Source organism: Sus scrofa, chromosome 1 (genome assembly GCF_000003025.6).
Source record: "Sus scrofa isolate TJ Tabasco breed Duroc chromosome 1, Sscrofa11.1, whole genome shotgun sequence".
NCBI lineage: Eukaryota > Metazoa > Chordata > Mammalia > Artiodactyla > Suidae > Sus > Sus scrofa.
The window spans coordinates 227,867,358-227,883,257 of record NC_010443.5 but is presented as its reverse complement, the minus strand read 5'-3'; the positions used below and the strand labels follow the sequence as shown (position 1 = coordinate 227,883,257).

Here is a 15,900-nt window from a genome sequence, read left to right as displayed (position 1 = left end):
CAGCAATCTCTCTAAAATAATTTCTGCAAACTGAGATTAAGTTACTGTTCCTTCTTTTGTGTTGGTCTTTTCTGAGTCTCATATTTAATCTTTTTGAAGGTTTTATAGGGCTCTCGCCTGCATTTATTTTCGCCACTCACTACTGTGTCATTGCAGACAGTTTGGCCAGCTTGCCCTGGACGTGTTGGAGAAGGCATTCAAACAGAATGAAAGAATGGCCATGAAGCTGTTGACCTATGAACTCAAGAACTGGAGCAATGCTACCTGTTTGAAACTGGCTGTTTCTGGAGGATTGAGGCCCTTTGTTTCACATACTTGTACCCAAATGCTACTGACAGATATGTGGATGGGGCGACTGAAAATGAGGAAAAATTCTTGGTTAAAGGTATATTTATTTGCTTTCTAGAGTTGAATGTTAGTTTAGTCTGAAGGTCAGTATTCTTTTTTATTTTTAGAAGATAATGAAAACAGTTTTATTATTAAGTAAGTTTTAAACCATAAAGTTCATATTTCAACAGAGTTCATCCTTTTATATAGCCAGCAGATAACCCATTGACATACATGTTTTTAAGATAAGCAATAACGAGTTCTCAAGTAAGAGGACTTGACATCATAATTTGTCACACATAGTTTTTTATTTCTTTTTAACTCAGTGAATTTTACTACATTCATAGTTGTACAGTGATCATCACAACCCAGTTTTATATCATTTCCATCCCAACCCCCAGCCCATACCTCCCACCTCCAAACCTGTCTTCTTTGGAAACCAAAAGTTTTTCAAAGTCTGTGAGTCAGTATCTGTTCTGCAAAAAAAGTTCATTGTAATCCTTTTTTTAGATCCCACATGTAAGTGATACCATGTGACATTGGTGCTCACTGTCTGACTAACCTCACTTAGCATGATAATTTCTAGGTCCACCCAGGTTGCTGCAAATGCCATTATTTCTTTCCTTTGTATAACTGAGTAATATTCCATTGTGTATATGAACCACATCTTATATATCCACCCTTCTGTTGATGTATATTTAGGTTGCTTCCATGTCTTGGCTATTGTATATAGTGCCGAAGGTCAGGATTCTTGAGTTCATCTTTTTTCCTTGTTCTAGAAGTACTTTCAGGAAAACCAGTTAATATCTTTGATTCTCACAGAAGAGCTGATCTTCACAAGTGGAACCACTGACAACTACTTTATTTCCCACTACCAGTTTCTTTTAAAAAAATAGGAATAATTGTACCACCTCTGTCAATCCCAAAGGCATACTCATGAGAAGGTGGTTAGATATTAAAAGCATATACAAACATGTGCAAGATTTCATTAATAGTAAATATCATTGCCTCTGATAATTATAACAGAAGTAAATGAGATTTTTACTGAAATTTTAGGAATATTAACTGATAATAAACTAAATAAAATTAGCAATTTCCATTTTCTGCTCATCCAGTGTAGTGTTTCAGGAACAAATGGCTGTTTTAAAAGCTGCCTGCAAACACATTTGTTCACATCACTGTCTCCAAATTTTTCTATTCCATTACAGGTGAGCCTCATCTTTCATCTTGCATTATCAAGAATAATTTAGTAAATTATTGAAGACATTTTTTTAAAGATAGATGAGTTTATTGAGATAAGAAATGCAGCAGAATTTAAGTTCCCATTGTGGTGCAGTGGTTAATGAATCCAACTAGGAACCATGAGGTTGCGGGTTCGATCCCTGGCCTTGCTGAGTGGGTTAAGGATCCAGTGTTGCCATGAGCTGTGGTGTAGGTTGCAGATGCGGCTCGGATCCCACGTTGATGTGACTCTGGCGTGGCGTCGGCCGGTGGCTACAGCTCCAATTAGACCCCTAGCCTGGGAATCTCCATATGCCGCAGGAGCAGCCCTAGAAAAGGCAAAAAGACACACACACAAAAAGAAAGAAATGCAGCAGAATGACTTAAGACATTTAAATTTTGACAACAAACCTAGACCTAAAAATCTTTAGGTTATGGTTAAGCTTAAGAATTACATATGCAGAAGTTTCCGTTGTGGCTCAATGGTTAATGAACCCAACTAATGTCAGTGAGGACATGAGTTTGATACCTGGCCTTGCTCAGTGGGTTAAGGATCCAGCGTTGCTGTGAGCCTTGGTGTAGGTCGCAGATGTGGCTCAGATCCCATGTAGCTGTGGCTGTGGCAAAGCCCAGCAGCTACAGATCTGATTTTGACCCCTAGCCTGGGAACCTCCATGTGTCTTGGGTGCGGCCCTAGAATGCTTATGAAACTGAATAAAAGAGAATAAAGCCATGAGCATTAAGAGCTACATAAGCTATATTTTACTTTTTTGCCATGGCATGCAGCAGCTTGATGTGGGATCTCAATTCTCAGACCAGGGATTGAACTCAGGCTACAGCAGTGAAAGCACCTAGTCCTAACCACTAGACCACCAGGGAAATCCCAGACTATACGTTATTTTAATTAATTAATTAATTGATTTGTTTGTTTTTATTTATTTTGAGGGCCGCACCCATATGGAAGTTCCCAGGCTGGGGGTCAAATCAGAGCCACAGCCACAACAACAGCGACAGTAACAGCAGTAGCAACATCAGATCCGAACCACATCTGCGACCTCCACCACAGCTCATGGCAATGCTGGATCCTTAACCCACTGGTCTAGGGCAGGGATTGAACCTGCATCCTCATGGATACTGATCAGATTGGTTTCCACTCTGCCACAATGGGAACTCCCTATATTTTTTAATTTTATTTTTCTTAGACCTCTTAAAAGTATGATGTGTTACAAATAGAATGACTTTTAAAAATATAATTTTGGTGGGCAAACTATAGAAAACACAAAAGATACAAGGCATAAAATGGTATAAAAGAGCTTGTACTTTTTTTTTTTTTTTTTTTTTTTTTTTTTTGTCTTTTTAGGGCCACAACCATGGCATATGGAGGTTCCCAGGCTAGGGTCTAATTGGAGCTGTATCCGCTGGCCTACACCACGTTGACAGCAACTTGGGATCCAAGCCAAGTCTGCAACTGCACTACACCACAGCTCATGGCAATACCCGATCCTTAACCCACTGAGCAAGGCCAGGGATTGAACCGAGTCCCCATGGATACTAGTGGGGTTCATTACCGCTGAGCCATGATAGGAATTCCCTAAAGAGCTTGTACATTTAAATTCCACTATTGAGATTGCAGAAATAAGAGAAATGTCACTCATAAGTTATTTCACATAGATTCATCTTTAACAAAATATCGGGAAACAATGTTTCTAGAAGTTCTCCTTTGATCTGTTTTGGTTTCAGCCTTGGAAATGATGAAGCAGAGATGTGAACGAGTGCGCCTCAGCTACGCAAGTTCTGGCAGTAACTTCTTTAAATGTTCAGAGAGTGAAAAGGGGTTATAGATGGTTGGAATTTTGAGAAATAATTTTCTCCATGGCTATGTCCTGTACATACTTCAGTTGAATAGGAATACTTTTTACTGAGAACTTAATAACTTTTTGCTCTTCAAATGTCTTATATTAACAAAGAGACTTAAGTGAATCAAGACTAAATGTTTTGCCCCAAAACATGGTGAGTTGACAAAGAAGACTGAATTAACTACTTAAAATCTCTGAGCTACAGTAAATCATATTGCTCTCCATGCCTAGATCTTAATTCATCAGCTTATGAGTTTGGGAAACATATTTGGAAATAATTGAAAAATGTCCTTGTCAGACTAATTGCAAGTAGATGAATACTTGAGAAAGACCCTGTAGAGTTTTATGTGGAAAATGGGATAATGATGTCATTGAAAACTGTTTCACAAGCCAATTGTTCTGCATCGGTCAAGGGCAACAGGATGTGGAGCCTTTTCAGAAAGTGGGTTAGGAATTAATTAGTATATTATCATTGTGCCTGGTAACTGTGATATTTCCATACCTACAAGACTGCATGTATTTTGGATTCTCTGTCTGAAAAGAAAAACACACAAACAAACCACTCCCTATTAGAACTCCAGATAACCTTCACATGAGCTCGAGCTTTAAAACAAAACAACAAAAGGTCATTTCGGCATGAAAAAAATGAAGGTTGACAAGGATGAGATTTCACTTTATTTAATCATGAATGGTATATAGTCAGGGTTAATCTTATTTTTGCTCAGTGAATTCCAGAATACTAGGCCTAATTTTAGCATGAAAGAGATAATATTCAGTGAGTTGATTTTCACAACCCCGTTTAAGAAATCTTTTAAACTTTACCCTGAAAGGTCATATAAGTTGAACATAAAAATTCTTTCGAATAGACCATAAATTCATGAATGAGAGCAATAGAGTGAAAAAATTATGCATGTCTAGATTTATATCTTCCTTGGGTTTTAGTGGCAGAGAAAATATATGTGTGATAGGAGATGGATCTAACAGAAAGTGACTTTTTTTATATTCTTGATTTTATAATATGGATAAATTTTAATGTGTTTTATATGATAATAACTACTTAGTGGCTTTAAAGAATTATTCAAGCAATGTGCTCATTGAAAAAGAATACTTCTCACTGCCCTGCCTCTGGGCATAAATAATTACAGTGTGGTACATATTCTTTTAAACCTTCAAATGGTATATATGTATGCATATACATATATATGTATTTAATTCTTCTTCATAAAATGGGATTACACTATGCATATTTTTCTGTAGCTTGCTTTTTTAGACTTAACAATATAACTTTCATTATATTCATAATTGTTTTTGTCTTTTTAATGGTTGCATAGTACAGTTGTCTGTCGCTATCCACAGGGGTTTGGTTCCAGGACCCAGAGCCCTGGAGGATGCCAAAACCCATGGATGCTCAAGTCCCTTATATAAAATGATGTAGTTTGCATATAATGTGTACATCTAGATTATATATAATACCTAATGCCATGTAAATTCTATGTAAATAGTTGCCAGTGATTCACACATTCAAGCTTTGCTTTTTGGAACTGTCTGGAATTTGCTGTTTTTTAAAAAATATTTTTAATCTGCAGTTGGTTGAATCTGTGGATGCAAAATCCATGGATCTGAAGGGCTGACTGAATTCCACCATAGGTTGTCTCACATCAGCTGTCCCTCTACACATGGACATTTAGGTTAATATCAGTTTTTTACTATTGCAAACAACCTTGCAATGATCATCTGTATCTACATGTGCTTGGACTCATGAGTATTTCTGGTGGAGATACTTCTGGAATTGAATTCTAGTCAGAAAGGATGTATGGAATCAGGATATCCACTGAATTGAGGATGAATATGATTTTTTTAGGTATACCCAAATCTTTATTTGGATCATTCTTGTGCCTTGCATAACCCCCTCCTTTGTTTTGTTTTCCTTTAAAGATCATCATCAGTATTCTCTTACCACCCACCATTTTGACATTGGAATTCAAAAGCAAAGCAGAGATGTCGCATGTTCCCCAGGCCCAGGACTTCCAATTTACGTGGCATAACGGTGACCAGAACACCAGCACTACCAAAGAAAGCGCTTGTCCGGTTAGTGCAATGTCATAATGCATGAACTTTTCATGGCATTGACTGCACAAAACATACACAGACACTAAATTTATTTAAAATATTATTTAACAATCATGTGATAGTATGGTCATGTATAGCATGTGTGATACTTACAATTAACCCTCATATATACTTGAGCAAAATATCCTATTTCTACCTTAGGGCCAAAGTCAAAGATTTATTATATCTTAATGGCTGTGTAAGTTTTCATTTTCCTTTGCAACTAGTGGAATAGAGAGACTTACTACTTCTCTAAAGCTACAATAAGCGATGCCATGTAGCCTTAAAAAAATCTTCATTTGAAAAGATGCTGCTATGCAGTTTGTGTCGATATTCACTACTCCACACCAGAACTTCATTCATTTGTTATATCCAGTGAGTATGAATGGTTCTACTTGTGCCCCCGGTTGTATATACTCTTTCATGGGTAACTTGAGCTACTTCTCTTGCAACCTGTCTTCACTGGAGAGGCTCCAATATGCTTGTCTGTGCATATAGTTTTGAATTTTATGTTTCAATTTAGACCATTGCTTATAATGTTGTCATTTACTCTGAGGGATATACATATCTTTTCTGGTACTTAATTCTTCACTGAGACATCTTTAGCATCTTGTCTGATGTGCTTTTGCCCTTCTGAAGTATTTGTTATAATATTTAAAAATATTTGCTAAATGGTAAATGAAAAAGAATTAATTATAATTAGCTTGTATGGCTGGTGTCTATGATTGGTGGAGTATCTAGTTGGATTGGTTAATGCCAGATCAGTTGCTGAACATTTTGATTGTCATGCCTTTTGGGTAGATACATGTGTTTTTCTCCTTTTCCCTTCCTCCCTCCCTCTCCTCCTTACTTTTCTAAGCCTGATAGTTCTGTTTGGATTTCCCAGAGTCCAAGATGGCAGGTACATTGTAAGCTCTATAGACTGTGTGAGAAGTTATCCTTTGCAAAGCTGGGCTAGTAAGTTGTCATAATTGTGATTATACTGGCTAGATGATATGCTTATTAAGTTTAGACCATTTCAATTTTTTTTGAGGAAAGAGAAGTAATGTACTACTGGCCTAACCACATTAGAGATAGAAGGCAATCTTTATATGAGAGACATTCTCTTTGACTTTCTGCTTATTTAGATGTTTACATTAAATAGCTTATTTTTTTGTCTTTTTAGGGCTGTACCTGCGGCATATGGAAGTTCCCAGGCCTGGGGTAGAATTGGAACTGCAGCTGCCAGCCTATACCACAGCCACAGCAACGCGGGATCTGAGCCTTGACTATGATCTATGTATACTGCAGCTCACAGCAACGCTGAATCCCTGACCCACTGAGTGAAGCCAGGCATTGAATCCATGTCCTCATGGATGCTAGTTGGATTCGTTTCTTCTGAGCCACAAAAAAAACTCCCTGTAATTAGCTCTTTGAAGTGAACAATGAAGAAAGTCATGTATCATCTCTCTGCCTACAAACAAATATGTCAGTATGTCAGCACTTGGTAGCAAATAGTACTTTGGAAATGGATGTAACTTCACTTGTGGCTCTTAGAGGTTCAGTGATCAAGCATTCCATCAAGCCATTATTCTTAAAGGGGAGACTCTTAGGGAAAAGGCTCCTTCCTTGAATGGCAGTTAAGTGTCCTTGTAATATTAAAAAAGTAGTGAGTTCTCACAGTTCCTAGAAAAATTAAATTTTGGCTGTAATATAGTGGTTCTTTTTATGGGAATTACTCAGCCAGGTGGTTTTGACATGGTCATATCAATTCATAGTTCAATGAGTGTTTAATAGCCACCTTCTGTGTGCCAGACAAGTTCTGGGAGCAGTTCACTGACTAAGCAGATGTGGCCCCTGCCACCACTGAGCCTGTGATCAGACATAATTGCCACCATGCCTCACCATTATTCAATTTAAAGCCTTTATGGAAAAAGTGTTTCAAATCCATTCTGTTATGAATGGATTATAATCATAGTAACAGTGTTCTTATGTCTTTAAATTTAACCTAAAGCAGCAGTCTTGGATTATGTGCTTTGTGTTTAGAATTTGTTAATCGGAGAATAAGGGGTAGAGGCACCATTTGGTGAGACATATAAGATTTCATAATGCTAATTAGGTATAATGTATTTGGTTAGTGAGGAACACACTTGGCATTGTGTATTTGGGGGGAAAACTGAAGGCAGGTGAAACATAGATGCTCTTTTAGAGTGTCTTTGGACTTCGTCATTGTGGTAATAGTGTGATAATAAGTATGGCAACGGCACTGCTGGTAATAGGCCATTATTCTTTTTAAAAATTATTTTTAATTTATAATTAATTAATTAATTGCTTCTTAGGACCATACCCAGGGCATATGGAAGTTTCCAGGCTAGGGACTGAATTGGAGCTACAGCTGCCTGCCTGCACCACAGCCACAGCAATGCTGGATCAGAGCCTCATCCAGGAGCTACACCACAGCCCATGGAAACACCAGATCCTTAACTCACTGATAGAGGCCAGGAATTGAACCTGCATCCTCATGGATACCTAGTTGGGTTAATTTTTGCTGAGCCATAAAGGGAATTCCTATTTTTATTTAAAAATTTTTATTCTATGACTATTTTATGTTTAGAAATGCAGAATAGCAGAAGAAAAAAAGGGAGGATAAAAAACCTTTGGAGATTTCTTTCTTCAGAAGTATGCAGAAGGGGTTATGAGTAGGATTTTATCACAATTTATTTCTCCTGATCAAGAGCTTCAATAAATGCATCAAATTTTTCTTGAATTTATCTAACTTTATTGAAGCCTTCAGCCATTTGAACTTGTTTAGCAGTAAGCAATTAAACTTTCTCTTGATGTCCTCAGCAATGCCTGTTTTCTGTAATTGTTCAATTTTAGTGTTTGTAAGCTGCTGCCTTAAAGTATATGCAGTGACAGCAAGAATGCATTGTATTCACCAAGATAAGACAATGTAATTGCATTCCTACTCAGGATTTACAAATGATATCTTTAGTAGTAAGACCTCTTCAACAAAGGTTACAATCATTTAGAGCTGTCTTTAAGAAACGCCTTCTATAAACTTGATGCCAGCTATCCTTAACTAAGCTTGGATCTACTTTTACTCCTTGAGATTCATGGTTCTTCTGGACAGGAGTTACCTCATCACTTGCAAGATAAGCTGGATGTTCCTGATTGTCATGGATGACAGAACTATCAATCAGGCACTGAGATAACCCATCTAGATGCCTGAGACTTCAAAAAATTATTTTCCTGCAGTTACATGGACAATTCAGGCAAAATTTGATTTATTCTTTGGTGTGGAAATTCTTGGTAGTCATGTGGGCATGGTGCTAAAGAGAGATCTTTTGTAGATAGCTGGAAGAAATGTACTGGTCTGAGAGGCACCAGAGAACATTCTTTTGTTTTCCTTTAATATGACTTGTAAAACATTGCAAAAGCAAAGCATTTCCTGATAAATCATTAAAGCCTCACAGAAATCTTTGAAGCAGGGTAACATATCTTTTACTTCTCTTTCATCATCCTTGAGTTCCCTGTTCTCAAAAGCAACCAGGCTGCAGGTGCTTTTCTCCCCTTTTTAAAAAGCTCATCTGTGTGGATGCTGTGTAGTTAGATTCATGCCACCACCTCCCTGTCACACAGACACTCATTGGTCACCACCTGCAAGGGTTAACCCCTTAAGGTTGACTTTTGAAAACTGATGGAAGATGCTTTCTCTAGAAAAATGCATGTATTATATAAATACTTGCATATAATCGCAGGGGGTTCAAGGACATCAGAAGCTTGGAGTATATGAACTTCAGTTAAAGAACCTCTGTTATGAGTGAGTGCAGACACTATCAAAGCCAGAATCCTTAAACTAACACTGTGACTGACTTAATTATGACTTGGAAAAGATCTATTATCATATGTGCCCATTTTGTCCTCCTGTGTTATGAAAATAATTATATTTTCCATTATTTGTTTCATGAGGATTTAATGAATATCTTTATGTTCCAAAATTACTGATAAAAGGAGATTTAAGCAGATCAGGAAGAAGGATAGTTTTAAAATTCTTGGAACTCCTGTTAGTTTGACTGGGTTTGATTATTGGAGACTTAGCTTGCTTTTCAGAAATACCTTGTACTCCTTACTGAAAGATTTATATAATACATGTAACTTACTTTCCTTTTAAGATGAAGGTTATAATTTGGCAGGTGGGTGCCCAATTAATTTCTAACATATTTGTTATGTTTATATATTTATAAAATATATAATACTTTAGATACTTGCAAATGTCAGTATTTTGATCGAGTCTCTGACAATAACTGATTATGTGTTTATTTTACAGAAAGACTGTGATTTAGAAAGGGGTCCTGATGAGAAACCAGATGAAAATCGGCACTTTGACTCAAAGAGTGGGCCCCAAAGCCTGCCCTGGACCAGGAGAGTCTACGAGTTCTACAATGCTCCAATTGTCAAGTTTTGGTTTTATACGGTAGGTCTCATTTCAAAAATTGTATATAATATTCAGGATGGTTAATTCCTCATGACAATGTATTGATCATGATATGCCTGATTTACTAACTTATGAGAAATGGAAAAGTGCACTTAAAAAAAGGCGGGGGGGGGGGATGACAAAGGAGGTAGGAAAGAAGATTGGAGGGAGGTGAACAAGGTAAGAACAGATGTCTCCTACTTTGGAAGTGAAAGCACAAGCATTTTCTTCTTTTTGAGTGCTTCCAGTTAGCACAACTGGGACTGAGCATTTGTAACTTTGTGAAACAATAAAATCAACATTAGTGGTTGTAGACTTAAGTGATGGGGTGGCTTCTTTTCCCATTTAGGCAAAAAAATCAATAGTTGAATCAATTTTTTTCATTGTAGGAGTAATGTATAATAATAGACAAATATGGCAAGTGTTTGTTTTTTTGCCTTCAGTAGCATGTGCTTATAAATATGGAGAGGACAATAAAAAATTTAGATTTGAATTGTATGAGGAAATACTAAATTTATTAAAGATGGTAGCAATGAAAGCAATAACTGTACTTTAAGTACATTGACTGCTTTTCACATTTTTTCCCCACATTTATTTAATAGTATTTATTTTTCGGAGCTCCTGCTGTGGCACAGCGGAAACGAATCCGACTAGGAACCATAAGGTTGTGGGTTCGATCTCTGGCCTCGCTCAGTGGGTTAAGGATCCGGCGTTGCAGACGTGGCTTGGATCTCACATTGCTGTGGCTGTGGTGTAGGCTGGTGGCTGCAGCTCTGATTTGACCCCTAGCCTGGGAACTTCCATATACCATGGGTGTGGCCCTAAAAAAAAAAGCAAAAAAAAATGTATTTATTTTTCTAATGCTTATCTATTGTTAAACCACTCATGGCCAAGACTGTATTTCTAAAACATTTGAAATGTGATTATAAAAAGGACATTTGTCTAAATGTGTTATATTTCAAAATATTTACTTGCCCAACCACACACTTATTTCATATACTTGATAGATAAGTACCTAGCTCTCAATAACTTGCATCTGTTTTCAAAAATAAAATCTTCCTTCACATGATGAAGTTTCACCATTTTTGTGAATATGCAACAGAAAATACTAGAGACTCTGATAGTAGCTATAAGAGAATTTAACCATCATTAGGTAAAGAGTATTCAAGCATTTCTTGCCTTAAAAATCTCCAGCTTATGAATTTTTAGAGAGAGGAGCAAAGCTAAGCAAAGAGAACAACAACAAAAATAGCTAAAAAATAGAACTCGTCAGCCTAATCTGCCGGCCACCAGGGATGGTGTTAGAAGTGAGCGCAGACATTTTGGTCACAGCCGTGACATTGCTAGGTTGTAGTACATGTACTTCATTGAAGGAATGTCTCGTTATAAATGCCATGATGGAAAGGCAAAGGCATAAACATTTTTGGTTATCTTTTTAAAAGTTGGAAGGAAAAAAAGAGTCAGAAGCAATATCATACATATCTACAATGTTTTGTCTGACATCCATGAAACCAGTGACAAAAATGAAAAAAGTTTTGGTTTTATACGGTATGATTGCTGATAGCACAAATTTATTTAAATTATGTTCCTGGAGTTCCCATCGTGGCTCAGTGGAAACAAATTCCGACTATCATCCGTGAGGACGCAGGTTCAATCCCTGGCCTGGCTCAGTGGGTGTTGTGACCTGTGATGTAGGTCACAGTCTCGGCTTGGATTTGGTGTTGCTGTGGCTGTGACGTAGGCCTTCAGCTGTATTTCTGGTTTGACCCCTAAACTGGGAACCTCCATTTGCCACAGGTGCGGCCCTAAAAAGACTAAATAAATAAATAAATAATGTTCCTAAGGAACCATCAAACATATTCACACTTTGAAACACAGACCTAGAAAAGTATAGAATTAAGAGACTTTACCTTAGCTTTTTTGTATTTTACTAAGCTTCTTTACTCACAGGCAATACTAACACCCATTAAGCCTGCCTGAAATACTACCTATTATATATATAATATAAATATGGTATAGTCAGAACTAAGCCTAGAAGAAGACTTATAAAACTTAGGTAGAGCTCAAAAAGATAGGACAAATAGGGATCCAGGTGAAAATAATATAATTCTTGGGCAAATTAATGCAACACACAAGGCACTTTTCCATTGATCTTGATTTTTTAAAATACTTGTTAAAATGATTTTTATTTTTTGCATTATGGTTGGTTTACAGAGTTCTGTCAGTTTCTGCTGTACAGCAAAGTACCCCAGTCACACACATAAATATATTCTTTTTCTCAGTTTTGTCCATCATGTTCCATCATAAATGCCTAGATATATTTCCCTGTGCTATACAGCAGGATCTCATAGCTCATCCAGTCTAATGATGTGAATTTTTAACAAATGTTGATCATTTAGCACTGTGCATTGTCTCTGAAGCCACTTAAAGGATTGCACCATCTTATGAGTTTGTGATCATGGAACTGATAAAGCTCTTCTGGCGTGAAATTTAGTAACATGTGTCACACGTTTAAAATGTGTGTGTCCAGCTCTTGTACTTCCGGGAATTGTAAGAATAGTTAAGAATGTTAGATAAGACACAGAGCTCTCAGTCACTATGTACCTATGTGTATGTGTTTACCATGTTTCAATTCTTTGAAGAAATGGGAAATCTAGATTTAACATACACAGTGATTAAACATACATTTCTTGAATGCCTTTCATGTGTCAGGCCGAGTGCTGAGAGCTGTAGATAAAAAATCAACAAATAGTCTTTAATTATAAAGACTCAGAGTCAGACCATACTTTTCCTCTAACCAGAACAGTTTAATCTGCGTAAAACTCCCAGCAGTAGTAAACACCACAACTTATTAAATTTGAAAACAGGCAGCACCTACTGGCACTGCTCCTTGGGCACTCTTGGGGCATACATTTTCTGTTTACATGTAGGGGAAGGTATGTGATCCCCTCATGGCTTGCTGTTAGTCTGACTGTGCCCATGCCGGAGTATGCAGGGTTCTGAAAATTTTGGTCAAGAGCCAACAAGATGAGAAGTGGCCCCTTCTATGCATTTGAGGACAGAGCTCTTCATTCCTTTTCCCAAGTCCTAGAATAGAAAACTGGATTCTTGTGCTTTCTTTAATATTTGGTCATCAGAGGGTGATTCCAGATATATTTTCGTATTCTCATGTTGATGTTCGTGCATGCATTTCAGTTCAGGTGGGTCTGGGTCTGCTTGATGTCTTCCATTACAGCTCTCACTCACGTCCGTGGAATGCGTGTCCCCTCACAGATGGTGTATTTGGCCTTCCTCATGCTGTTTACTTACACTGTGCTGGTTGAGATGCAGCCCCAGCCCAGCGTGCAAGAGTGGCTTGTTATCATTTACATCTTCACAAACGCCATAGAGAAAGTCAGGGAGGTGAGTTACCTGTCTGCCTTTGTCTTCTCCATAAACGTGTTCTGGGCAATGGTGATGAAAACGGAGAGGTCGATGGTGGGCTTGAGATAGGCAATGATCCTGATTTGCATGCTCTAGGAAGGGGATGTGGAGGAGAGTTCCTGATCGCAGCCCTTCATTGTTGTCAGATACTTGCTGCTCTTTGAAAGCACTTACTGTTGAGGATAACTTGATGTGTTTGTCAGTCCTAGAGTGATGGTTATCTAGTTGTTATCAGACCCTCCAATGGTTTGATTTCCCAAAAGTGATTTTTTAAAAAATAAGATTGATTTTTTTTTTAAAGCCTAATATTACTTGCACATTATTGGTTTCATTTCACAGAGTGTCACATAAGTGGCTCGGGTTTTTCCATGTGTAAAGAATTCATTGATAGCTTTTGAAAGTTCTTGCTAAACACTTATGAACATTGAAGCTAAAGATCCCTCTGGGGCCAGTAGCCCAAGAAACAAAACAAAGCAAACTTCTCATTTTTAGTTTGCAACGAATCGCTTAAAAAGGAGTAAATATTGCTATGCAGTTATAACTGTAATCATTTACAGTATGACTTAGACAAGTTAAGATATCACTGTATAAGTATCTCTAACTTTATGCATTTACATATATTGATTTTGCCTGAGAACTAATATGACTAAAGTTTTTTACCATGTAAACATATTCTTAGTAATTATACCTATATTGCCTGCTAGTTACTCTTGTAGGTTTTTATAGATTGTAGAAAACAGTTGAGCAGAAAAACCTGAATTCTGCCGTTTTTTTATGCTTCAAGAAAATAGGTTTACTGTCTTACGTTTCATTTTTTCTGGTATTCTGTTGCAGGAGTAATTTCTTAGTTCTAATATCATATTCTGAGTAATTGGTTATCAACTCACTAAATAGCAGCACAAAGACCAGATTACAGGATTCTTTAATCCAGATTACAGTTTCTTGGTTCTAGGCTATACCTCATGAAATGGAATTGCAGCTATATTCCCTTGCAGTATTATGTTTTTAAATGTCTTGGTGCATTCGTTACTGCAGAGCCACAGTGGGAACTCCCATGGTGTTCTTTTTAAGAGTTCTACCAAATTTCGTGGTTCACACCTAGCAGATTAGCTTTTGAAATTATCTGTAGAGGCACACACTTTATCACTGCTTTCCTTACAACCATAAACTCATATTTAACAGATCACCTTGGATAGCATATTGGGTAATTAGTTTAGGACTAATGAAAGCTAGAAAAAAATTTTCTTTTTGTTAAAAAAATTTCTGGGAGTTCCTGTCGTGACTCAGTGGTTAGCGAATCTGACTAGGAACCATGAGGTTGCGGGTTTGATCCCTGGCCTTGCTCAGTGGGTTAAGGATCCAGCGTTGCTGTGAGTTGCAGTGTATTGCAGACAGGACTCAGATCTGGCATTGCTGTGGCTGTGGCATAGGCCAGCGGCTACAGCTCCAATTGGACCCCTAGCCTGGGAACCTCCATGTGCCGCGGATGCGACCCAAAAAAAAAAAAAAAGGACAATAAAATAAAGTCCCCTTGTGATCTAAGGTTTGGCAGGATTCAAATTACTCTTTAAATGAATGGTTGATGTATTAAAGACCATATTGATGAGACTTGGGTTATACTCTGTTCTTTAGGTTTTTCTCTTTCATCTTTTAGGTCTGTATTTCAGAACCTGAGAAGTTTACTCAAAAGGTGAAGGTATGGATTAGTGAGTACTGGAACCTAATGGAAACTGTGGCTATTGGCCTGTTTTCAGTGGGTTTTGGCCTTAGGTGGGGCGACCCTCCTTTCTACACAGCCGGAAGACTAATATACTCCCTCGACATCATATTCTGGTTCTCACGGCTCCTGGATTTCTTTGCTGTGAATCAACATGCAGGTCCCTATGTGACCATGATTGCAAAAATGGTGAGTGCAGACTGCTGGTATCATTCCCTTTTTTTTTTTTTTTTTTTTTTTTTTTTTTTTAGGGCCACATGTACAGCATATGGAAGTTCCCTAGCTTGGGATTAAATTGGAGCTTCCAGCCTATACGACAGCAACAGCCATGCAGGATCTGAGCTGTGTCTGTGACCTGCACCACAGCTCACGGCAACACTGGATCCTTAACCCGCTGAGCTAGGCCAGGGATTGAACTTGCATCCTCATGGTTACAGGTTGCGTTCGTTACTGCAGAGCTACAGTGGGAACTCCCATGGTGTTCTTTTTAAGAGTTCTACCAAATTTCGTGGTTCACACCTAGCAGATTAGCTTTTGAAATTATCTATAGAAGCACACACTTTATTACTACTTTCCTTACAACCATAAACTCATATTTAACAGATCACCTTGGATAGCATATTGGGTAATTAGTATACTCAGCTCACCCTTTGGTTAGGTCCAATAACATGGGACTGAATCAAACCCACCCCCAGCCAACTCTTAAAAAGTGATTACTGTGGGCCAAAGTCTGTCCTAAGAACTTTGTATGTATTAACTCATTTAATCTTCAAAACAACTTTATGAAATGG

General features: G+C 37.7%; 1 protein-coding gene across 8 annotated transcripts in view; it reads left to right on the top strand.

Moving 5' to 3' along the window:
- The window catches only part of TRPM6 (transient receptor potential cation channel subfamily M member 6), a 228,413-nt gene that overhangs the window by 154,666 nt on the left and 57,847 nt on the right, over positions 1-15,900 (top strand). For all 8 annotated transcript variants that reach the window (XR_002336394.1, XR_002336392.1, XR_002336397.1 and 5 more), the window contains 5 exons: positions 157-385; positions 5,340-5,492; positions 9,823-9,969; positions 13,243-13,371; positions 15,047-15,298. Coding sequence is in view for 1 of the 8 variants with exons in the window: in XM_021064975.1 (XP_020920634.1) it covers positions 157-385; positions 5,340-5,492; positions 9,823-9,969; positions 13,243-13,371; positions 15,047-15,298 (910 nt within the window). In the remaining 7 variants the exon portion in view is untranslated. The remainder of the gene's footprint in view (positions 1-156; positions 386-5,339; positions 5,493-9,822; positions 9,970-13,242; positions 13,372-15,046; positions 15,299-15,900) is intronic.